The 24,126-nt window shown below is 46.6% G+C and overlaps 8 protein-coding genes across 8 annotated transcripts, besides 4 other annotated features; 6 read left to right on the top strand and 2 right to left on the bottom strand.

The window, feature by feature from the left end:
- Positions 1–1,574: 1,574 nt before the first annotated feature.
- Positions 1,575–2,733, bottom strand: UA08_08888 (hypothetical protein; the record flags this gene model as incomplete). The annotated part of the gene is made up of 3 exons (XM_020263937.1): positions 1,575–2,426; positions 2,481–2,606; positions 2,665–2,733. The coding sequence occupies 3 exons, from the start codon at positions 2,731–2,733 to the stop codon at positions 1,575–1,577; spliced, it is 1,047 nt and encodes a 348-aa protein (XP_020115983.1).
- Positions 2,734–3,708: 975 nt separating this feature from the next.
- Positions 3,709–5,527, top strand: UA08_08887 (hypothetical protein; the record flags this gene model as incomplete). Its single annotated transcript, XM_020263935.1, has 5 exons — positions 3,709–4,092; positions 4,296–4,397; positions 4,455–5,102; positions 5,172–5,298; positions 5,364–5,527. The coding sequence occupies 5 exons, from the start codon at positions 3,709–3,711 to the stop codon at positions 5,525–5,527; spliced, it is 1,425 nt and encodes a 474-aa protein (XP_020115984.1).
- A 2,185-nt stretch (positions 5,528–7,712) lies between these two features.
- Positions 7,713–8,601, top strand: UA08_08886 (hypothetical protein; the record flags this gene model as incomplete). Its single annotated transcript, XM_020263934.1, has 5 exons — positions 7,713–7,818; positions 7,849–8,126; positions 8,180–8,359; positions 8,460–8,480; positions 8,581–8,601. The coding sequence occupies 5 exons, from the start codon at positions 7,713–7,715 to the stop codon at positions 8,599–8,601; spliced, it is 606 nt and encodes a 201-aa protein (XP_020115977.1).
- Positions 8,602–9,362: 761 nt separating this feature from the next.
- UA08_08885 (hypothetical protein) lies at positions 9,363–9,940 on the bottom strand (the record flags this gene model as incomplete). Its single annotated transcript, XM_020263933.1, has 2 exons — positions 9,363–9,434; positions 9,464–9,940. 2 exons carry the CDS (start codon positions 9,938–9,940, stop codon positions 9,363–9,365), a joined length of 549 nt encoding a protein of 182 aa, XP_020115978.1.
- Positions 9,941–10,449: 509 nt separating this feature from the next.
- Positions 10,450–10,522: a repeat region (Identified by RepeatMasker using a combination of RepBase library and repeat library created with RepeatScout).
- Positions 10,523–10,528: 6 nt separating this feature from the next.
- Positions 10,529–10,646: a repeat region (Identified by RepeatMasker using a combination of RepBase library and repeat library created with RepeatScout).
- Positions 10,639–10,687: a repeat region (Identified by RepeatMasker using a combination of RepBase library and repeat library created with RepeatScout).
- A 706-nt stretch (positions 10,688–11,393) lies between these two features.
- UA08_08884 (hypothetical protein) lies at positions 11,394–12,463 on the top strand (the record flags this gene model as incomplete). The annotated part of the gene is made up of 2 exons (XM_020263932.1): positions 11,394–12,247; positions 12,439–12,463. 2 exons carry the CDS (start codon positions 11,394–11,396, stop codon positions 12,461–12,463), a joined length of 879 nt encoding a protein of 292 aa, XP_020115975.1.
- Positions 12,464–13,552: 1,089 nt separating this feature from the next.
- UA08_08883 (hypothetical protein) lies at positions 13,553–15,346 on the top strand (the record flags this gene model as incomplete). The annotated part of the gene is made up of 2 exons (XM_020263931.1): positions 13,553–14,244; positions 14,308–15,346. 2 exons carry the CDS (start codon positions 13,553–13,555, stop codon positions 15,344–15,346), a joined length of 1,731 nt encoding a protein of 576 aa, XP_020115976.1.
- A 964-nt stretch (positions 15,347–16,310) lies between these two features.
- UA08_08882 (hypothetical protein) lies at positions 16,311–18,736 on the top strand (the record flags this gene model as incomplete). The annotated part of the gene is made up of 2 exons (XM_020263930.1): positions 16,311–16,389; positions 16,563–18,736. The coding sequence occupies 2 exons, from the start codon at positions 16,311–16,313 to the stop codon at positions 18,734–18,736; spliced, it is 2,253 nt and encodes a 750-aa protein (XP_020115981.1).
- A 2,761-nt stretch (positions 18,737–21,497) lies between these two features.
- Positions 21,498–21,592: a repeat region (Identified by RepeatMasker using a combination of RepBase library and repeat library created with RepeatScout).
- A 759-nt stretch (positions 21,593–22,351) lies between these two features.
- Positions 22,352–24,004, top strand: UA08_08881 (hypothetical protein; the record flags this gene model as incomplete). The annotated part of the gene is made up of 5 exons (XM_020263929.1): positions 22,352–22,699; positions 22,764–22,907; positions 22,974–23,103; positions 23,163–23,787; positions 23,839–24,004. 5 exons carry the CDS (start codon positions 22,352–22,354, stop codon positions 24,002–24,004), a joined length of 1,413 nt encoding a protein of 470 aa, XP_020115982.1.
- Between the last annotated feature and the right edge of the window lie 122 nt (positions 24,005–24,126).

Genomic DNA, 24,126 nt, shown 5'->3' with positions numbered 1-24,126 from the left:
GCCCGCCAATTCAATAGTGGCGGCGACAATCGCACCCACGGATGCAGACACAACTCAACACCACCGGAAGTGATTCTTGAGACACGAACTTGCGCAAGAACAAGACCAAACAGTCAATATGCAGGCAAAGCTAGATATGGAAAGGGCCCGTCGTCGTTGCGATTGTGACCAGAGCTATAGACAAATCCCCCTGCACAAACAGGTCACAAAACATCCGGTTCCGGCGGGGGCGATGAAAAGGAGGTTGAAGAGGAGAAGGAGAAAGAGAGACACGGTCAGATGCTCCCAGCACGCTCTCTCGATGCGACGCACCTGGCTGTAGGGACTATGGACTGTTGAAAAAGAAGCGACAAGAGCGGAAGGAGGGAGGGCGCAGCGAATGTTCGGACGGGTCAGCGGACTGGAACGGTATATTGCGATGCCGCAGCTAAGTATATACGGAACACCATGCAGAGGTGAATCACGATGCGCACAGCAGGTATGATATGATATGATCTTATGATTTCCACAGCGAGAGAGCAGGCGCGCAAAAAAATCCCGGCCAGATTCTAAGGCGTAAGGCTGCTGGCTATGACGCGGATCGCTGCGGTCATCGAAGAAAATTGGCGGCCGCTCATTGGCTGACAACCATTACCTAAGTTACCTCTAGCCTAACTTAGTCTGGATGCTCGCTGCTGACTCATGTGCGCCCAATACGCCGGCGTGACCGAACTCCTGCGTTTTTTACGCCCGCCCGCACTCGGCCCGCTGACAAAATGCGTATCCGCGTTACAGCTTCCGGCCCCTCCGCCTCTGTCGATGATGTTTGCTGGGGTAAATAAGTTGCAGTCTTGATGTAAAAGAAGATTTTACGAGTATTCATTCGGCATCTCTGATGTATCGGAAGAACCCTCTCAGCCAAGACACAGAATGCGGGGGGGGTGAGTGTTAGATTTTGACTTATACACCAAGAATAAATTCTCGAGTATACGGGAGTACTCAGTACATTGGAAGTTTGATACCGGGAAAATCCCTCATTTCTGTTGATTCGACTTCAACATAGTGCTACTCTTTTAGGCAATATGCTGATTCCGTATGGGCGACAGCCAGAGTCTGGCTCTGAGGTGGCTTGCCCGTAGGCGTAGCCTTGGTTTGTCGGCGCCCATGACATCATGACCTCGGGAGCGTGCTAGTCTAACTATAACCAAGTCTATAACGAGGATACTATATAGGATCCTGGCAGTCTAGCACTATGTTATGGTTAATTCATAACCCAAAATTAAACTCCCCGCTGTCTGACGATCCAATCTATTTTTGTTTTGATACTCCATTTATATACAGTATCCACCCTGTCCCTCGCTATGTATAAGCAGCGGCACTAATGGGTATTACGGATTAGACGGAAATTCGGCAACCGCCTCATAATCGGACCTGCACGGAGTCCACGCGTTCTGTTTGCCTTCACAAACTGCATATCTACGTATTCACTGCGTTGGGTTTTATGAGCTAGACTTTGGCCTCTCTTGTGGCAACGGTGTCTTACATCATAATATCAATAGGAATATGTGACCACCGCATACAGAGCAATGAGGATGCTAGTTCAGCCAGGAATCGTCCAATTCGCCCAAGTCCATCAAGTCCCCTCCAAGTAAGCTGTTTTCGCCTTCCAGATTATTATCCTTTTCCATGAAAAGGTCATCGAAACTGGATTCACCCAGCGCCATCAAATTATCCTGCCCTGCATTGCTTTGATCAAGACCTTGTCCACCTAGCGACTGATCCTCTAATTTAGGCAGATCAAAATTGAAGTTATCCCCCGCATTGCTATCCGTAGCATAGCTCTCGAGACCTGGGAGGAGAGAGCTGATTGAGCCCGCCCCGTTGTCAGCGTTCGCGTCTCCTGCCATAGCGGGATTGGCATTGATGAAATCTGACCCGGCGAGGAAGTTTTGGTTCCCGATTTCATCGTTTGTGAAATTGAAGTTCATATCAAATTCATTCGTAGTCTCACCAGTCGTAGCAAGCATTGAATCAAAATTCATTTCGTCTCCGGTAGTGAGAGTCAGCGGTTGCTCGCCTTTATCGGTTATTTCCTCCGCTTTCAAAGTCCCAATCCTTTCCGTTGCTGCAGCATTCTGCGTACTAGGTTCTGCTTTCTCTTCAAACTGAAATGGGTCTGGTGCAGCTAGTGGCTCTGTCTTGATGGGGTGATCTCGCTGTTCTGTTTTCTCAATGGATTCCTTGACCGGCTCACTCAATATTGACACTGGAGCTTCTGCCATGGGAACGTCTTCTGCTGTGGGTTGAGCGGGGGCAGGAGGAGAAGGAGCAGGAATAGCGGCGGGAGCAGGAGCAGGAGCAGAAACTGGCGCTGGCTCCAGCTTTGGCGCCACTTTCCTAGCCGTTACGATTTCATAATCTCGTTCCAGGTATGCCTTTGCGATAAACTATGTGCAACGTCAATACCGTCCAGCATGCACACGCAATAAGAAATGACTCACAATCTGTTCAGACAATGTGTCCAGGGCAATCTGGAATCTTTGGTACGACGCTGGAATTGACGTCTTCAGGTGTGTTCGAGATTGTAGAGACCCCGAGCTTTTGAAAAAACGCCCTGTGTCAATAAGCTTTGTACAGTCAGCATGCCTCCTCCTGCATCGAGTTCCATCGACGGCCAGCACGCACCGTTTGATTGACGGCATCTGTCAGGACTGCCAGGGAATCCGGATTTGCCAGAGACCGTGCAGTAGCCATTGCAAAACCCCAGTGGTGGGCGTGTCAGCGGCACAAAAGGAGGATGAAGCGACGTCCAGCGCCTGCAGCTGCACTTGTACCTTGCGCCGGAGAAACCGTGCCGGCAAGAATGCAAGGAGTCCCGCTGTTCTCGTGGGTGGAGATGGAGCCGCGGAGAAATGGAATGTTCTTGACACCTGTACGTCGCACACGCCGTGCTCCGAGGCTGGCTCTGATGCTGGCGCGCTGTGTTGGTTTGGATTGTTGCAGTGAAAAGACCTAAGAAGGCCTAAGGCCCAAAGGGGAATCGGGATGCGGAACACGGGGCTAGCCTCTCGTGGCCTAGTGGGCCCCCCTCAAGGCGGCTCTTGCCCATCCAAACTTCTTCCCAGTCATCCAGCGCCATCGCTTGTTCGTCTCCGTTTATACCATAGCTTTATACTAATATCCAATTGCCCTCCGTTGTTGTTTCTTGCTTCCAGCCTCTTCTGTACCTTGTTTGTGCCAGCTTCCCGTGGCGGCTGGGATTTTCGGCTGCACCGTTTTCTCTCGTCCCTGTTCCGTTTTGCTGTGGCCGCGTCGTCGTTTATTTCTCCTGCTTCGGTTCCATCTCAAGCAAGCGCATCGCTGTCCCCTCTGCCGCATCGTCTTCGGAGACCATACCACGTGGAAGCCCTGTTGTTCAAGTCGAAAAACGCACCTACAGCCTTTGATCATTCTGCTTGGTAAATTGTCAACAACAGAAACTTCTCTGTTTATCCATCGACTGCCACTGCATCCTTGTGTGTGTTTCAGCCTTCCCCCCTCCCCCATTCGCCATTCATTGCATTCGTGCTTCTGATTTGCCGACACCTCCTGTCCGTGATTCTTTCAACGGTCGGTTGCTGTGCTTGAAGGCCCACATCCTTCTTTTGTGAAGTCTTCTTTCTTTTACTGACAATCATCCGGTCTATAAACAGTCCCCTTCCAGCTCAGCCAGACCGCATTTCTTTCGCCATGGCAGAAAACGCGCCGCCTGCGACCTCGTCCACTCTCCCGCCCCCTCTTCAACCATCTGCTGGAGCCCCAGGTCAGCCCCAATTCGATTCCGCTCAGGGTAACGGTCAGGGGACTGGCTCTCACATGCCTCCTCCTTCGCTGCCGCCCGTGGTGATCCCACAAAAGACAAACCCCATTCCTACAGCCATTACCTCGCCCATGTCTGGGCAAATGATGTCGCCTACTAGCACGGGCGGCTTTGTGCGTCGAGCCGCTCCAGAACCAAACAAAAGAGCTCTCTACGTGGGTGGCTTAGACGCTCGAGTCACCGAAGACATCCTCAAACAAATTTTCGAAACAACCGGCCACGTGCAGAGTGTCAAGATTATCCCAGACAAAAATGTGAGTCCAAAAGCTCAACGCTAGCCAAACCTATGTTGCCCGTCCCATCTTCGCTGTGTACCTCGTCACCCAACATATTTCTGCAGAATCTTGCAAATTTTCCATCTAACAAACCTATCACCGTGATTATTTTTACTGTCCATCCGTGGTCTAGCCACTTCAGTGTCGTCCAGATTGCTAACTCGAACTCCTTCCTGTATCAGTTTCAAAGCAAAGGCATGAATTACGGCTTCGTGGAGTACGACGATCCTGGTGCTGCTGAACGAGCCATGCAGACCCTCAACGGCCGTCGTATTCACCAATCTGTGAGTATTGAAAAGAGCATCTCAGTGGCCTGCAATAGAAAGCTAATCGCAGCTTAGGAAATCCGGGTGAACTGGGCCTACCAATCCACTAATAACCACAAAGAAGATACATCGAACCATTTCCACATTTTCGTCGGTGATCTGAGCAACGAAGTAAACGATGAGGTTCTTCTCCAGGCTTTCTCTGCCTTTGGATCTGTATCTGAAGCCCGTGTTATGTGGGACATGAAGACAGGCCGCTCCAGAGGATACGGTTTCGTCGCATTCCGCGATTTTGACGATGCCGAGAAGGCTCTCAAATCGATGGATCGTGAATGGTTGGGCTCACGCGCAATTCGCTGCAATTGGGCCAATCAAAAGGGACAGCCATCAATCTCGCAGCAACAGGCTATGGCGGCCATGGGCATGACCCCCAGCACTCCGTTTGGTCACCACCACTTCCCAACTCACGGTGTCCAGAGCTACGACATGGTTGTCGCTCAGACTCCTCAATGGCAGACAACTTGCTACGTCGGCAACCTTACCCCATACACTGCCCAAAACGACCTGGTTCCCTTATTCCAGAATTTCGGCTACGTTGTCGAAACCCGTTTGCAGGCAGACCGTGGTTTTGCATTTTTGAAGATGGACACTCATGAAAATGCAGCCATGGCAATCTGCCAGCTCAACGGTTATCAAGTGAATGGTCGTCCGCTTAAGTGCAGTGTAAGTTTCCCTTTCTGAAAGTCAATTCTTCTGAACCCCGGAGATGTCATATCTAACAGTAATCTATAGTGGGGCAAGGATCGTCCACCCACGGGACAGTTCGATGGCTACCAAGGCCAACAAGGTGGCCCAGGCTTTAATGCATCTCCTTACTTCCCACAATATGGGGTCCCAGGTGCCCCGATGAGTCCTCAAGGTGAGCTATCGCAAAGTCTACGTTTTATTGGTTTGTGTATTCTAATGGGTTTTATGTATAAAAAGGTCCTGCTCCTGCTGGCCGCGGTTGGGACCAACAAGGTAATAACTTCACTGGCGGCGCCGTTCCCGGACAAGGCTATCAGCCTCCTGCCAATGTGAGCGGCTATGGTCGTGGACAAACCAATGCTGGTAACAACAACTTCAATCAGAGTGGCTACCAGTCCTAAGCTTTCTTTTAAAGCCCTTTTCTTTCTAACTTCGGGAAACATCCAAATTTGGTGGATTTCACGTCGCAGTTCTTAATCTGCAGTTTCGACAGGCATATCGAGACAGTCTTAGAAAATGCCCCTTGTTTCTTGGTAAATTGATGACTCTGGTTTCTTTTGAAAATGTCTGCCATTTTTGCCCCTGTTCACAGAATGTTTTGTTTTTCTTTTGCAGGTGGGCTGCGAGCCTTGTTCTACATTTGAAGTGAAGATTTTTGCTGTCTTTTCATTCAAACAATACCCCAAATACCTCTTGAATCTTGGAATGTTTCGATCTCAGCTCTCTTAGTCCTGTAGCGTACGCGCACTGTCTTTTTATTTTCTCTTTTCTCATGGCTTCTCCATGAGTTAGGCTTTAGGAAGAACTTAGTGGAGTCTTTTTTTTTTGAGGGAGACCAAAAGTTTATGCTCGTCAAATCTGTTATGTGTGGTTTTTCTTCCGGCCTTTCTAATTTTGTTTGTTTTTTTTTAAAAAAATACTAACACTTGCCTCTCTTTCTATTTCTATTTCTACCATTTCTTCTATTTCAAAGCCAACTCGGACTGTTATTTCATCTTTCTTACCACTGCCCCTTTATTCTTCTATTCCATTTATCAAACAGACCCCTGCTCCCATGATGAACTGAGCACGTACATCCTTTTCAATTGATTCGCAAGAGAATAAGAACGTGCTATACCCATACCCATACCTATCTATTATGCATTGAAAGCCTTCTGATAACTATTTATTACCCACCTATTTCCACTCTTTTTGATACAACAAGGACAAAAAGCAACAAACAATACACTCTTTCTTTTGGGTAGATTATGTGTGTTCTAGAATTTTCTTTCCTCCTGAAAAAGAATACCTTTTCGATTCAAAACACAAACAGGCTAGATGTAATTTGCAGTCTGGCCACAGTACGTGAAATCTTCACCTCCCTTCAAGACAGAAGTAATCGGTGAACATGTCGTCAGTCACATCGGTTTGGCACGTAGAGGACGTGTGACACAGTTTTAATATCTGATAAATGTAAATCCCCGCCTCCATAATAGACTCGTAGCAGTAAATAGATGGCGTCTGAAACCCATCCCTGAACAGCGCTCTCGGTTATTTCCGTGTCCTGAAGTAATTGTAGCTCGTACACAAATGATAGGCCCGAAGGGATTTCCATTCAAAAGAATTTGAACTTCAAGCCAAAAGCTCTTTTTCGGGATATTCTCGTGGAAGCTAACTTCAAGCTAAACGTCGTCATCCCAGTGTTTGTAATTAAGGGTAAGACCATGTTTATAACAATCATCTCTTGCGAATAATTCAAGATAATCACTGCCAGTATCATCAAGGATGGGGCCAATAGTAATAAAAGTTTCATTACCAATCAAGCGAGCCATGATACTGAACTGTAAAAATAAGATGGACTATTATTATATAAGGTCGGGGGACGGTCGACTGACAGTGTGGATCCAGGTATCATCATTTATAGCAGGTAGAATACCCTGGCACTTTCTTTGGCGATTTTTTTTGGTTGGCTACGATTGGTTAGATCTTTTATCCGGATAAGAAGAGAGTCATTTATAAGGGACATACTTGTTCATGCCAGTACCGGCCAGGGCCATACTTCTTTCGCCATTCAGGAAGTTTTTCAATAACATCGTTGATATTATGTTTGCTGCTTGGGTTAGGCCCTATAACCAAATTACCTGCAAACCGCACGGTAACTTGTCCTGGAACCACTTTAAGCTTGCCAACACGATAAGCATTCAGAATAGCTTAGGATAATGGGCATGGGAATTGGGAGCGACCTCATCAAAGTCCCATGGGCATTGTCAAAGTCTAAGCTACAGTGCATCCTACTGCGGCTGCTGCTTGCCGGCAAGGTAACGATCCAGGACTGCTTGATAGGGCGCATGCTAATCCAGAGCTAGAAAATGCCGCTATGGTGCCACCGAGCGGGATTCGTACATCGCTGAGACCGTGGGAGTCGCGGTGCTGCACTTGATGCAGCTAGCTAAGTCGGCTCCTGGAGGCCCAGCTCTTGCAAGCCTTGATCAACTTTCTTAAGCAGAGTCCTTTCCCAAGAATGCAGATGAGCAAAGCCATGTTATTCCAACGCAGTCAGCACTACGGTCCGGACAGAAAATCTCGAGATCCGTGGCCACGAAAGCCATGCCGGTCCAATGTGCTCATTGCCTTATTCTTTTCTTCAGCCTGGTAAACGTCTTGGAAGCCCTCTTGATCGGCTTGAACAGCCCTTGGATCAATCAAGTCATAGGTTCGTAGGCTTGATAGATAGAGGTTTCAGTATACGTCAAGCTTACGATGGGGGGTCCTCTGCATGTCAATGGTCACCAAGCGATATATCGTGAATCGATCAAGACAATCAACAAACCAGTTATTCCCGAGAGACTTTACGACGCCGCTGCTATTCTCCAGACCGTGAAGGAGGACATCGGTGGATACAATAAAGACAGTTCGATAGTAGCGCTTCCGCCTACAGGACTATTGCCTTCGCGACGGTTCCCATGGGACTCGACGAAGCACATATACGCTCTCTCTGGTTATCATAGCTTGCATAGTGTGGTAAGCGATTTGGAAGCTGCTATTCAATATCACTGGCAGCTAATGCTCTATAGCAAAATATCTATCAGACTCTACTCAAGCTTTCCGGCGATGAACCGCTTAGTGGTCATGCACTTCACTCCCTCGTAGTCCTCTGGGAGGACAGTCTTTGCACAGCCGACATGACGCCTCGATCCGTCGCCGACAACCTGTTGTTTAATAACACTGCTGTAGCAGAAGCCGGACAGATGCGGGTCAGTAGCGCTTTGCAGTTCTATTCATACGAGGGAGATATGTGCTAACTTGTCAGCAGTAAGTTCGCAGAAGTCTTGTCCCTGACTACATTGCCCACAGGACTCGCCTTACCAAGAAAAGGTAAATGCGTATATTGCGTATACCAAAGGCAACAAGTAAAGGGCAAGAAGATATAGTATTAGGCTATCGTATTTAAATGCTTGATATAGAATAGTAACAGCGCAAGGAGCAAAGGGTGTAGTAATTGCGATATATGTTATGCTTTTAAACAAATCTATCAACGATTGGCAAACCAAGCAACAAATAGCAGACTGAGCCTCTCTCCTACTGTCTCTATGTACGGAAATTGTCCAGGCACCCTCAAAAGTTATAGCAAGGGACGCATTCGCGACGAATGTGAGGAGGATACGGAATGCAACTATTGCAATGCTAATAGCAAATGTTAGATCGCGTTCAGGAGCATTTTTCCGAACACGTCGACTTGGTAACCCCAGATGTCAAGATGTCCGCGATTCTGAATAATATGAATAGGAATATTGATTGATATTTGCTTACTCGTCGGAGGAGTACTAGCATGCTACACAGGACAGACAGTATGTTTTGCCTACATACTGAATACTACACACATCAAGAAACACAAAGCTTAATAAGTATCAAGCCTCTATACAATGCATTTCAGTCTCCTTTCACATCCGCCCTCTCTGCGCCGGCTAATGACAGTTATTGAACATTGCTTAGTATCGTCATGGAATCATGCTAGAGCGGTCAACGACTAGACGATTCTCAATGCACTTGGCGTTTATTGCTCACAAACTTTTCCCTAGATGCACCCTGCAAGCTGCGTGCGACATTTTCATGCGAGGCGCTACTGAGAGTCTTATCCATTTGGGAAGAACAGACTGGGCGGATTTGACAGCTCGATTTGACATTGAAACACAGATAGTCTTTCCCAACGTCTATGACATTCTTTGATTGTGCAAGTCTTGTAACTTTTGCAAAGCTTCAATCACTTCTGCCGTCGACGCCGTGCCGCCGAACCTTCGTAGGGCGTGTAAAGCGGCTAAATGGTCTGGCCTATTGCATGTCCCAGTTGCATCACTTACGGTAGTAACGGCGAAGTCCAATTGATAGGCATCTCTTGCCGTCGACTCGACACATACATCCGTCCCCACTCCTGTGATAATCAAATGGTTGACTCCGCGCTCCTTTAAGGTATCTTCCAGCGACGTACGAAAGAAACCAGAATTTCTCGTTTTGTTGACGACTGTTTCGCCGGGCTGGGGCGTGAGCTCATCTAGGATATCGGCGTCCCAAGACCCTCGTATAAGACCTTGCAATTGTTCAACCCGATCCCGAGCGTCGCGGCCGCGTCTGTCAGAGTAGTCGGCGTTGTATCCTGTCCTCAAGAAGAAGACCGGGATATTAGCGGCGCGGAACGCGGAGCGCAGCTCGTTGATACGCGGAACAATCGCTGTTGGTTCGCTTTGCGCGCCTATTTTTGCGAAGCTACCTTGTTCGTGGCAGAAGCCGTTTTGCATGTCGACCACTACAAGCGCTGGAGCGGAATCGAGTTGGACCATCTTAGTGAGGGCTGCTTTCTGTCTATTGTAATTTTCGGTGTTGAAGGCTCTTATGAGAGGAAGTTGAGACTCGTGGCACCTTATCTGTCTCTTCTGAACGGTAAGATACTTTAAGGCTGGGGCCTTCAGGCCTTATGTACCTAGGATCAACCTCTCACCTGACCAACTTCCGTAAGGTACATGACGTGGCAGCCGAACCGTGACCTATTGATTGATTGTTTGTTTGTTTGTTTGATTGGTTATTTTCATTCAATGATACCCCGCTATCGCTCCCATGTAGGTCTACGCAGGTTGTTCTTATCTAACGACATATTGAAGGCACGGGCACATGACTCTGTACTTGCATGGGCTATAGCCAATTGGCTCCACATCATCGGCGCTCACACAATCAGCATCACCTCAATATGGTGTGGGCGACAGTGGAGCGGAGGGCGAGCACAGACCAGCAGTAAAAAGTTTTGAAAATGGTCAGTGCAGTACACTAACACAATTACCCGTGCCATCCAGCGCTGTTACGAAACCAACTTGCATGACACTAGCCCCAGACTAGTACTATACAGGCAAGGCGCCATATTACAGCTATCTTTCTGCGTGTTGATGTATAGTAATGACTAGTTATGGTTTTAGTTGTTATAATATAGCGTCTTGTCTATATAATACTAGCTTAGGCTAGCGTCATGCGAGTTGATTTCGTAACATTGTGGACTACATGCTGTATTCGGAATAGCGGTCATAATCCGCTGTCACGATGTTATGGAATCAACTTATCAAGGTGTCCTTAGCCATTGCCTCAAGTAAGCATCGGGATAATCAAGAGCGCGAGTCGCGAGCGCGTCAGTCTAGCGTAGATCAGGTTGATAAATTTTTGTTGACAAACTCAGGATTTCCAGATGACTAGTTAAGTATGGCTTCATTTGTAACTATGCTTGCTACATGTAGTATAACTAAGCCTTACAAGAGCCCATGTCATGACACCTCCACGCGTAGCTCCGGGCCTGCACGGTTGCGACGACTTCAATCCCGGCCAACTGGTCATACACGCACGACTGGAAACAGCCCTTCCGTAAGCTGCTCAGAAAATCCGGGGCCATCTGATGGATCTCTCCAAGACAATCACATCGAGTCTAGCCCGGCGAGTCTGCTCGAGTTCGTGACCAACAACAACACCACAAAACTGGACCATAACACCTACACAGCTGGTACTGTTCTCAGCTTCCCGATGTTGATGGGCTCTCAAGCCGCAGACGTCAAACACGATACACTTTTCATCCAGTTCGATGGGCCCTTAGCTGAGACTCACCTAACCTTAGACGTCCGGATTGCGTCAGTCATGCTACTAATTCCGAGTCAATGTGGTAATGATGACTCTGAACCGGTATACACCTCTGTGTAAGTATAAATATTGATACAACGCAATCATATCCAGTATTTTTGAAGCCGGAGTAAGGAGAACATGGCGTATTCAACAGTCGATGAACTCCTTCTTTCCCTGGGGCTGACGGCCAGCACCTGCCTGCAGTATGAATACCACAACGCCGAGAACTTCCTGTCTGTGCTGGACAAGGAGTACGAGCGCTTCGAAGCAGACAACACCAGAAGTCAGTACATCGTCTTTCATCGTGTTACCAGCAGACTCTTTGACCAAGACTTGCTCTTTCCCGAAAACCGTCTCCTTACTTTTGAGTCCTATTTTCCAACCCTCGAAATTCTCCTTGTCAAAATGGAAAACGAGCGTCACGGCGTGGCGTCCAGGAAGTTTGGACACATGTTAGTGGTGCAGCTATCGCACATGAATAATGATCGACTCGACAACGGGTTAATGCCTGTCGGCACCGCGCATTTTCAGACAACTGATCGCATAAAACGAGCACATGACTCTTTCCGGCCAAGGCGATTTGGGTCCTCTAGAACGCGACATTGGCCCTCGCTGGTTCTCGAGGTTGGATTTAGTGAACCGTATCGAAAGCTGAAGGAAGATGCCAAATGGTGGCTTACCTCGTCAAACGATGAAGTCAAAAGTGTGGTTGTCATTTCACTCAATCAACGGTATAGAGAAATTGTCGTTGAGAAATGGATCAACAGAGGACAGCCAACTGTGGAATACCGTACAGTCATATCACAGGAGGCTGGAAGGAAGAAAATCAATATCAGCAACAATCAGCCGCTTATTATTCGTTTTGACGATCTTTTCCTTCGGCCAGCAAATCATAATGAACATAACATTACCTTCAGCACTGATAATTGGAAGGAATTCGCGGATGTTGTGTGGGAGAGCCAATTTGAGCAAGACTATAAGCAGTTGGCCTAGTAAGTTTCTCTCAAGGCAACCAATTCTAGATCGTGAGACTGAAACTGATAACGCAGTTAGGTCTTATGGCAGTCACGTGTTTTCTTCCATTGCTATCCCTCCTACATTTATCTACAAGCGCTTAACACTTGAATGTCTTTTATAATGGATTTAGTATACTTTAGTACAGCGCTGTAATTAAATATAATAGTTATCTGAAAACAACAAAGCGATGAAAAGAGATAAAGAAGGAATATATACACATCAGCAAGACAGCATCTTCAGGAGCAAGACTATCCAGGATCTTAAATAATCACTGTTCTCTTTACACAGCATAGCTACACATAGAGCCCTGAATATTATAATTATTTAAGCCTATACACTCTCATCTCTAGACAGTAATTATCCTAGCTAGTGTGGAACATTCTATAGTAACCGCATGTCGAATGCAAGGATCCCCAGCCTGCTTTATCTCCCAGCTTGTGATGCCAGTCCCTGAAAGATTGTTAATATATATTTAGAAGTAAATGACACAGCCATCACCACTTACCCCCATGGCCAAGAACTAAAGGCTTCTTGAGCTGGTGGATGTCACTCCTGCAGAGACTGCTGTGTGTGACATTTACGAGCGCTTCGTCAGGCTTGATGTCATGGAGAGTTGTTGTCGTTTGGATTATGTTGAGATTACAGCAGTACCCGTGCCCACAGCACGGAGCGGTGCGAAGTGGCACAGGTATATTAAATGCCTATAATATTCATTATCACGGTTCACGGGCAAAAATTCGGGCGAAATCGTCCGTCCGCTGACAAACAAACCCTAATTGGCCCTTTACTAACCGTATCCGGTTAGCGTTATCAAAATTTAAGGACCATCTTTGACTGGGACGGCCAATTGATTTGCTTTGGGCCATTCTGCACCTTTCCTGTTTTCTCGATCCAGACTCGTATTTTTCTGCAAGGAAAGAAACCCTATACGAAATATGCGGCTGAGTTAGGACTAGGACGCAACCAAACCAGCCCTGGAGGCTGAATTTTCATCATCGCCATGGATGCAGCACCGCGTGCATACTATTCTCCGTATTGATTACGTTGCTTGGATTTATAATCTTATACACCTTTAATTTATGTCGCGCTCTAATTTCGACCGATTAGTCTCTTGAGATTTTGATGATTTTTTTCCCAATGTGGATACTGGTCGAGGTATATATATGTAGAGATGGAAAGCCCCCCCGAGGGAAATGTTTTGTTCATGGGACATCGCAATCTCAATTTCAATACGCCAGTACGAAAGACCAAGAGAATTGCGATCCTTAGGCTACAGAAACATGACATCGTCTAGAGAAGCCACTCGGGCTTCGTCCCTATCGAGTCAAACGTTTCACGACAACGACCCCATGTCTCTCCCCATAAAGGACGAGGCGGGCACAGCTGTCAATGAACAACACAACCCCAGCGATACAAAATTGTCAATTGACACAGAAAAAGAAAGCCAGAAAGACGCTCCCGTTGAATCCGAAGAAAATCAATATCCCACGGCAATGAACCTTGTTTTTGTCGTGGTCGCACTCATCCTGTCTATGTTCCTTATGGCTCTTGACATGACAATTATAGCAACAGCAATTCCCAAAATAACGGATGAATTTAAATCTCTTGATCAAGTGGCTTGGTACGGCTCGGCTTTCTTTCTGACATTGGCCTCCTTCCAGTCCACCGCGGGCAAAGCATACAAGTACTTTCCACTAAAGTGGACATTCTTGTTGTCAATCTTCATCTTTGAAGTCGGGTCTTTGATATGTGGTGTTGCTCCGAACAGCACTGCTCTCATTGTTGGCCGTGCCATTGCCGGGTTGGGTGCTGCTGGTATTTCTAGTGGTGTTTATATCATCATTGCTTTTTCCGCTCCACCACAACAGCGTCCGGCGTTGACAGGTGTATTGGGAGCTACATATTCTGTTGCCAGTGTCGTTGGTCCTTTGCTAGGTGGTGTTTTTACTAGCGATGTTTCCTGGAGGTGGTGGTAAGTATATGCTGTCTCATGATACTAAGTAGTTGAGAGAATCTCATAACTAACCCGAAATAGTTTCTACATCAACCTTCCTATTGGAGCCGTCAGCGCTGCTATCATTGCTTTTTTCTTCAAGGTCCCTCCAGCAGCTAAACCTGCCACCGCCTCAGCGAAAGAGAAGTTCTTACAGATGGATCCCGCCGGAACTGTTACAATCCTAGGGGCTGTTATCTGCTACCTCCTAGCGCTCCAGTGGGCCGGTGTTAGCAAGGCCTGGGATGATTCTGAAATCATCGGGTTGCTGGTCGGATTTGGTCTTTTGGTTATACTTTTCATCGGTATCGAATGGTATTCTGGGGAGCGTGCCTTGATTCCATTCCGACTTATGAAAGACCGCAACGTAGCCGTATGTTGCGCATACGTCTTGTTTGTTGTCGGACCCATGTTCGTCATGATATATTATCTACCGATCTATTTCCAGTCCATCAAAAACGTATCAGCTTCTCAGTCGGGTGTGCGCAATGTGCCCTTTATTCTGGCAACCAGTCTGACCACAGTTCTCTCCGGAGTTCTGATTACCATGTACGGCCACTTTGTCTATCTTATGATTTTGGCTGCTGTCATTGAGACCATCGGAACGGGTCTCATCTATACTTTCGCCATTGACACCGGCGCTGGCAAATGGATTGGCTATCAAATTCTTTGTGGCATAGGCGCCGGTCTCGGTATCCAAATCGCTATCATTGTCAACCAGAGCTCGGTGGATCCATCCGACATCTCTACCGTGTCAGCTGCCACGCTATTCTTTCAAACTATCGGCGGTGCATTCTGGGTTTCTGCCGGGGAGTCTGCCTTTACCAACCGACTCGTGCAGAAATTGCCCGAATATGCGCCCGGCGTCAACCCTGCACTTGTTGTTTCAACCGGTGCGACGGAATTGCGGAGCGTATTCACAGCAGAGCAGCTTCCCGGTATTCTTGAGGCGTACATGTCCGGCCTAAAAGTGGCTTTCATAGTACCGATTGCGCTTGGAGGCGTGGCGGCGATTATCTCCCTGTTCCCGAAATGGGTCAGCCTGAAGGGCAAGATTGACCCGGGAATGGGGGCTGCATGATGCTATATTTACTACGTGGTTTTAGAAAGAATAATGGACGGAGGGCCTCCACTGCGTGAAGAGTGATGTATACTGGCGTGGCCTCGTTTTGTTTGTTGATAGATTTTCGGCGTTAGACACAGCTATTGAACTCTCTGACTAATTCATGCATTATACCTCTTCCGCCTCGCAAATAAAAGCATGCTCAAGTAGGAACATTCTGGACTGAGAATCTGAATGTATGTACAAGAAGCACATAGTAATACACTATGGCGGATGGCGTAGAATTAGTTAGTGCTTAGTGCAACACTTGAAAACTCTGACTAGCCCGAATAGGAAGCACCCGCTGGCCGCCTTCGTCCGTTTTTCGTCCGGCTTCTTTCCATCCGCCACTCTCATATTCTCTGCCTTTTTGCCCTTCCAAACCAGGTCTCTCCTCGGTGTCTCTCTGGCTTATATGTATAGATTTTCAACGCTCTCATCCCTGGAGGATTCCTCAATTCTTTTCGTCCGTGCCAAGTCTGCCTCAAACCCTGACCACTCAGAGTCACGGAGCTATTGCTACACCCTTAGAGAGAGGCTGGACTTGATCACCCAAGCTCAAAAAGCACGGGCTTCAGATCGAAGACCTGATTTAGGCCTTAGTCGCGCCAGATATTATTCGATTTTCATTGCATGACCGTGAGCAATATTGCTGCCTGGGCCTGTGACTCGCCAGCTGCTCTAAGCTCTAGCCTCGTCTAGAGTGGCATGTAAATCTGTCTATCTTCTTTTTTTCTTTGGTCTCGTGTACCTTGATCCGGCTACTAAAGAAGAGGCCAGGCAGCTCTATTTATTGATTTTCGTCGCTGCGAACTGCACTTTTCTTTTATCGAGCTACTACCCAGCTCCGGCTTCTCACGGAAGCCGCAACACGAGCTAATATTTGATCCTGGCTATTGGTGGTGGTGGTCGTTGTTGTTAATTTAACACATTTCGGATCAAAATGTCTTCCGTCCATTCGCTGGATATTAGAGGCCCTCCCCGGAAAAAGATGAGAAAAGGCACCAAGAGTTGTACCGAATGTAAGCATCCAACGCGATTATCCCTTTGTTTATGAAATGTATTTCAATCATCAAACCCTTTTGCTAGTATACATGACCTTGTATTCCGCATATTTATACGCGCCTCGGCCTTCTTTAAATCTAGGCTGACCTTACAGGCCGCCGACGAAAAATACGCTGTACGTACGACACAGATCGTCCTGATATATGCAATGAATGTCATGCTCGGGGCTTTACTTGCATCGACCAGGAGTATGGAACCTTGGATCCCAAGGTCAAGGGGGTTCTTTCGGGAGAACAGCCGTATAGTCTGCGCGAGCGTGTTACCCAGCTGGAAAGTGTAGTCAGGGACATATTGCAGCGTATGGAACAGACTAGCCCCTCGGTTTCTGCATCGCCTGTTCAGCCGCATCACCACGAAGACCATCCTACCAAGCCATCTGATGTGCCTATGCCGCCTTGCACCAAAATTCCAAGCTCCGAGGAAAATACCAGCACCAGCAAGTCACTCGATGCCCCAATTACAGAAAACGATCACATCGAAAGTGCCCCCGTGTTGCAATTATTCAACAATAACGTTGTTTCTCGTACCGAAGGGGCCACCTCACGTAGCCAAGATGCTGCCGCTATCAAGGATATTTCACCCAAAGCAATAGCCGCCCGGAACGAACTTGCCAAATTAATCCCACCGCGTGGCGATCTGATTCGAATTCGAAATCTTGTATCTCATTGGTGGTCTGCATGGATTTATTTTTTCCCCGAGCTTCGCAACAGTTGCACATCAAGTCTTGTAGGCAACAACAATATCTTTGAAATACCAGATTCTCCGGGAGAGGTGGCCAAGTTTTTGATTTGTCACCTGATGAGTATTGAGCAGCTTCCGGTTGATTTTGATTTCGCTTCTTTGGAAGTACCTTTCGATGTGCAGGAATACACAGACCGCTGCATTACTGCAATTGACCATTTCATTATAAATGACGAAGACCTATCTAGCACGCTGCCCGGTCTTGAGGCTATGGCCCTTTTGTCAAAATGGTATAGCAATCTTGGCCGGCCGCGTAAAGCATGGCTCATGAATAGACGAGCGATTGAGTTGGGACAATTGGCTGGCTTGCACATTTCTACGGCGAGAGAGCCGCACCCAAACGACAAACTATATTATCGACGGCTCAAGCTTTGGACGATACTTGGATTGAATGATCGGTTTCTTTGCCTCATTCTGGGACTACCGTCTGGAATTGCAGACAAGTATTTCCGTCCGCAAGTGGAACGGCGATTGAAAATGGAGACCAGCCACTTGGACACTTACTGTCTCCGCCTTTGTCTTATTTTAGGTCCAATGATTGATCGAAACCAGGACGATCCGGCCGATATGTCAATCGACGAAACACTGAGATTAGAACAGGAGTTGGAGACACAAGCAGGAGCTATGCCCGAGCGTTTTTGGAATTCTCAAATTCCCGATTCAAAGCTCTCTATGTACGAAGTAACGGAACGCCTAGTGTTGCCATTCATATACCACTTCACGCGGGCCACGTTACATTTGCCCTTCATGCTGAAGTCACATAGCGACCCTCGATACCGATATAGCCAAGAGACCGCATTGAAATCGGCTCGAAACGCGCTGCTGTCTTATAATAAATTGCGCTCTTGGGACCTGATGAACCCATTCATATGCCGAATGATCGACTTCCAAGTCTTTTCGATGGCAATGCTAATAATCATCAATATCTTGGGGTACTCCCAAGAGTCGCCGAACTATAGCCCGGAACAAGATGAACGGGACTGGGCTCTGGTCGATCAAACTACCGAGGTACTGCGACATGCCGCCTCTGAGCCTGCAGGCACCGTCGCCGCTCAATCGTTAATAATCATCGAGGGACTTAGCACCAATGTGGGTAATATAGACCCAACAATGTCGTGCAAAGTATCAGTCCCCTACTTTGGGGTTATCACAGTTTCACCAGGCAAAAAAAGATTCAAAGGACGAAGTGATCGACCCACGCCTAATAGTGTGCCTGGCGGCCCTACTCTCAACCCGGTATCTAATAATAATCCCAATCCAAGTTCTGCTCAGCCAAGCCCATTCCAAATTTACACACCACCTCTGTCCAATACCAGCGAATCTAATGGCACAATATCATCTTCATCTTCGTCGTACACAAATTATACACCTCCACTCCTCGACGATTCCCGTGTTCACCTAGAGAATATTTTCTCTTTGCCCAACGCTGGCATGATGGATCAGAACATATTCACTGGGTTTGGTGCCGATAGCCAAAATTTAGGTCTGTGGTCTAACATGAATCTTGACTTGGATCTGGATCAGGGGTGGAATTTGGATTGGACGAATGGCGCAATGATGTAGAAATATGGATTTTGTATATATATTTGAATGTTGTCGATCCTTCGGCTTGTGCTGCATGTACAATACTCAAGGGCGTTGGGCGGGTGGCTTGGGATCCCGATCTTATGAGGCTGTTTCTGATATCCATGGCGGTCGATATTTTTCGTCGAGTTTTTTTAAAGATACGTACTTACCTCCTCTCCAATAATATATATCCACTCCCGGGATGCTTTCACGTCTAACAGAGACAGCTGGTCATTACCTTTAGTTGCAATTTATGAATCTTTAGATTCATCCAAGGGAGGAATTCATACTAGGACAGCTACCTAGGTAAGTCTGTATGCATGGCTTACGTCAAGAGATAGTAACCATTTGCTGCTCCGAGTGAAGAATGATTCTTTGAAGGAGTTATGCCTCATACTGACAAAGGGCGATATGAGGTTTAATATCTTCTTTCCATTCAGGCTGTTCTCACAGGACTCTAGCTCCTCCGCCGCAGCAAAGGAGCTCTATCACAAAGTATTTTGGAGATGAGGCATGCTACAGGTCTCAAGGAAAACATCAATTCAAAGCTCTTTCTGGCAAACTTCGCAGTCTTAGTCTTGTGAGATTGCAAATTAAATTAAATTTAGTTGCCTCTTGTTAATTGCTTCTCTGCTAATTACATCTACCAGGAAAATTCTATATCTATTCGCGTGGAAGAGAAGACCAGCAAACAAGCCGCTGAACTCTCGCCATCTAGGGAAATCTCTTCAAAAAGAGATGGCCTGGTGTGTTCATCCATGAAATTGCAATGGGACGGCCTCAATGATACTATCCTTCAAATTGTCGGTGTAGGTGTACACATAGTTGATCTTCAACCCGACGCTTTCCAGGAGATTCTTCCACTGCTCTTCAGTGCGTTCACGCGCTGCTAGCACAGCCATCATCAGCATGTCTAGCTGAGCCATCTGCCATGAACTCCCGAGTTGGGCAAAACCATTTCATCAATGAGAATGAATGAATCAGGCTCCATTGCATCCATCAAATGCTTGAGAACCAACCGGCATTTGTCATCTGACCTGTCGTACATGATGTTGCGCATATAGTAGAACTTAGAACCTCTCTCAAAAGATCAGAGAAATGACCACAAAGATGGACGATGTAACAAAATGAGGTACCTTAGATTGTTTGAGGTTGGAAAAAGACTTGTGCTAAGGCTTCCACCTCTTGATGCTGTGAAACCTGCTTCACTGTCTGCGGAAGGTCTTCAACAATCACTTTTCCCGGCAAAATTGGGATATCATCTCTTGAAGGAAATAGCTTGCGTCCCATATCCTCCACTGACACCAATAAACAAAGCTCGTGCTGGATCCATATCAGTCGTCGTCTTTGTCACGGGATAAACATCCAAGAAGGTAGGTCTGCCAGAGCGATTCATCATTTAATAATGCTGGAAATAGGACGATTTCGCTGGCTGTTCTTGAAACCGGAGAAAAAGAGGCAAATTGGTCTTGTAGGCTCTTTGTATACCTGTGTTAGTACTATTTTCAGGATCAGCATATTTTGTATCCTTCAGCAAGTCAGGCAACGCCTTAATACCGGGGCCCATTGCGTCAAAACTATACGTTTATGTTAGGTTAGCTAAGAAAGTCAAAACTAATGGTGAGGGGAATACGAAGTAATGACGAAGCGCTGCTTGCGCACCAGTAGTAGCAAGGGTCCTGCAGATGTTATTCGCGGTAAAGGTATCTTTGCCAAACTCTTGAATGACATCGAGATAGGCAAGATACCGCAGAATACGACCTGACACAGCAGTCAGCTTACTACGAATACATCAAGCATCTTGTCCTGTTTTACGTACCTATGAGGACAGGATTTACTTCCGTCTTTTCACTGATCTGGTCGACAGTGAGCGGATTTGGACTGTCGGTCAGGATATTAAAAAGCTTCAAATCGGCCCAATACGGAAGTCTGCAAGTTGCAAGTTGAAGAAAGAAAATCTCTGGATAGTGCCGTCAGGACTCTCGATTGAATGGCTCAAAGATTGCAACTGGTCCAAGATTTCCCTGCGCGTCTTTGCATCACAGGACTTGGCCAATGTTCTGACATGATCGACGAGAGTTTCCGTATCGACGCAGAAATCCTGGATAGAATCAAACAGTGGGCGCTTTTAATAACAGCTGATAACAAGTCATAAACAAGGTGCAATGAAATAGGGTGCAATGGATACCAAGGAATTCCTCGGAATTTGTATTCGCAAACGGAGTACAAGTAGACAAAAAGTGAATTAGGGTTACACATCTCAGAACCAGGTTCTTTGTTCCCTATATGAGTCAGTCTACGTATTCCTATGTTATCAGCGAGGAAGAGAATTATTTGAATTTTATCATTCCATCTGCGTCTCAGCCAGATGTTCCAGTGCCTGTATCACTCCGTGTCAGCTACTTTCTCCTCCTCAATGTGCTCTTCTCATCCATGACTACCTGCATGCGTATGCTCAGGTGACTGATTTCTCGTACATTCATTTATATACCGTGTATACTCTTGAGTGATATGTTTCTTTTCGGCTTTTAGATTAAGATTCACCTTTGTCCAACGCCCTAGACTTCTCTTTTTTTATCACATCATCTTTCTTTGCCCTTAAGGTTACCTGCCCGTCTTGTGAGTGTTTTCTATTACATTATTATGCCTTCTCTTATGCCCTCTCGCCTATTTTGTTTGCTAAATTTACAAATTCTGGCTAGTTCGCAGGTTTCAATAATTTTATTGATCTCTAGTCAAATATAAGAAGGTATATTGACAGCAGAATATAAGGCATTATTTACACATAAAATGAGCATTACCATAAGCCCCATTAAGGGGTCCCTTTTGGTGGCTCACTGTTTAATATTCCGTTGCTATATATGTACGGAACAAAGGTTATATATTAGTACTTGAGGTAGTTACTCTTCTAAATTTCGGTGTTATTTTAGGCTAAGGCTGCTTATTCACTGCGACAAGTGCGTTATCCAGATATTATCCACCAGTACCACATGCGGCTTCAATTGACAAATTGATAGACCTCGGAGGTTGCATGTTCCTTTACATGGGTGTAATTCTGGCAAGGAAACAAATCAATGCATAGAGTAAGATGGACATGTCTATGAAAGCCAGCCCCAATACCAAAATTGCACATGCAGTTACTACCTACGTAGGTAGGTAAATTACCTCGCTTCGTAAGGACCGCCCAAAATATACAAATTGCAATGAATTCTCCACAAAACCTCAGGCCGTTATCAAGTGGCAAGCCCGACTGGCAGTGGCTGAATTGTGAGTTACTGGCCAATACACTGTTATTAGGTAGCTCTATATAACTATGTATGTTGCTTTTAGGGCTTCAAGTGCGCTGATAAGAACCTCGTAAGGCGCTACGTACTGATTGGCTGGATTAACCACATCCATGCCTTTCCCGGACGGGCATAGCGGAATTGCTTCAAAAAGTAATACTAAGCATGCAGTCACTGTTTAGTTCGTTGGCTGTACACTTAACTACTCATCTATACTACAATTACATACAACAACAGGCATTGCTCTGTCTTTGGACTTGCAAGTCAGGGATATATCAGTTACAAACGCGTCCTCCCTCACATCGACACTTTCCTATAACACAAAAACATGTTCCTGATTGCCGGTCTCTCAGTATCCACCTGGCTGATATATCTCCTGGTGAGATCATTCTGTGGATGGCAAGCCAAGCTCCCAGGTCCATGGTATACCACTGTGACCAGTCTTGTGTTGAAATATCATGAATTCACGAAGAACCGCCGACTATGGATTCATGCATTGCATCAGAAATATGGACCGGTTGTTCGAATTGCCCCGAATGAAGTTTCATTTTCCAATACGGAGGGCATGAAGGAGATATACCAAAGCGGAGGCAGTGGTTATGATAAAACCGAGTTTTATGATTTGTTTACGCAGTATGGTCATCGCACGTTGTTCACCACGCCGAACAAGGTTGATGTCAGTCACGGGAAAGAGTCCATCGAATACCACATATTGTTCAGGCACCGCTGACCTGGAATAGCATGCTGTGAGGAAGAGAATTATTGCAGATAGATACTCGATGACAAATATTCTTCGTGCACCTTTGCTCGATGGCTTTGAGCAGAGCGCGTCATCCGTTATAGCGAAATGCGAAGCATCTCGCGGTAGCCATCTTGACGTCTACGTACGTAATCTGTTCTTGTCCCCGAAGTCTTCCAATTATCGTTGAGACTAAATGCAGACATCGTAGGTTACGCTTCATTGCTATGCCATTGACTGTGCATCTCATTTTCTTTTCAGCCCTGGCGGAACAGATACTCTCAATAATCCGGAAGACTTCAAGCTTGTGCAGGAGCTATCATATCATGACAGCCTAAAACGTGAGTCCCGGTGAAAATTTGCTTGAGCAAATTGTATATACTAAAGCCCGTGTTTACAGAGAGATATGTCGAACATTACTGGCCAATAATGAACAGGATTTTGCCTCTCTTCAGCCCCAAATCGGCCCCTCTGTCGAAGAGCTATGTTTTGAAACAAAGCCACCGAGATAACCCCCATGAGGCGTCTCTCATAAACAAGTTGCAAAGCAAGTCTTCAAATCTTTCCACAATTGAAATGGCTGCCGAATGTATGGACCATATGGCGGCTGGCATCGACACCACTGGCGACGGTCTCTGTTTTTTGATGTATGAACTATCCTTGCCACGCTCTCAAAACAAACAAGAGACCCTTCGCCGGGAGATCTTGCAAAACCCAAATGCAAAAATAAATGATTTGCCGTATCTCGATGCCGTGATCAAAGAAGGCCTACGTCTCTTTGCGCCCATCCCCATGAGCTTGCCTAGATATGTCCCCGAAAATGGCAGGGTTATTGGTGGCTATAAATGCCCGCCGGGCACTATCGTGAGTTGCCAGGCATATTCGCTTCATTTGTTGAACCCAGACGTTTTCCCAAATGCCGAATCATTTGTGCCAGAACGATGGCTACAGAAAGACGGGGATGCAGATCGCAACAGACTGATGTTCGCTTTTTCTGCAGGCGGGAGAGGCTGTATTGGAAAGCAGTAAGTTGTTTCTTGTCAATGGTCTTTGATATGGCACTGATGGTATCACAGCCTGGCCATGGTAGAAATGAAGACGTTGCTACGCAGAATCTACGGGCAGTATAGGACAACAGTAGCCCCGGAAATGAAAGGGGACATGTCGATTCACGACCAGATGATATCGTCCAGGCCTAAGGACCAGACATGCCTCTTGGTCTTTGATCGAGTGGAAGGATAGTTTGTCTCCGCATCCATGGACAAGGGTGGATCTGAGTGCGGGGGGCAATACACGTGTAAACTGATAGAGACTTGTTGGTATTCGCATAATGAGTGTTCATAGTCCTAGGTAATGTATGACCT

This window comes from Talaromyces atroroseus (assembly GCF_001907595.1).
Source record: "Talaromyces atroroseus strain IBT 11181 chromosome Unknown scaffold_16, whole genome shotgun sequence".
NCBI lineage: Eukaryota > Fungi > Ascomycota > Eurotiomycetes > Eurotiales > Trichocomaceae > Talaromyces > Talaromyces atroroseus.
The sequence above is the reverse complement of the archived record's forward strand: the minus strand, read 5'-3'. Positions and strand labels throughout refer to the sequence as shown.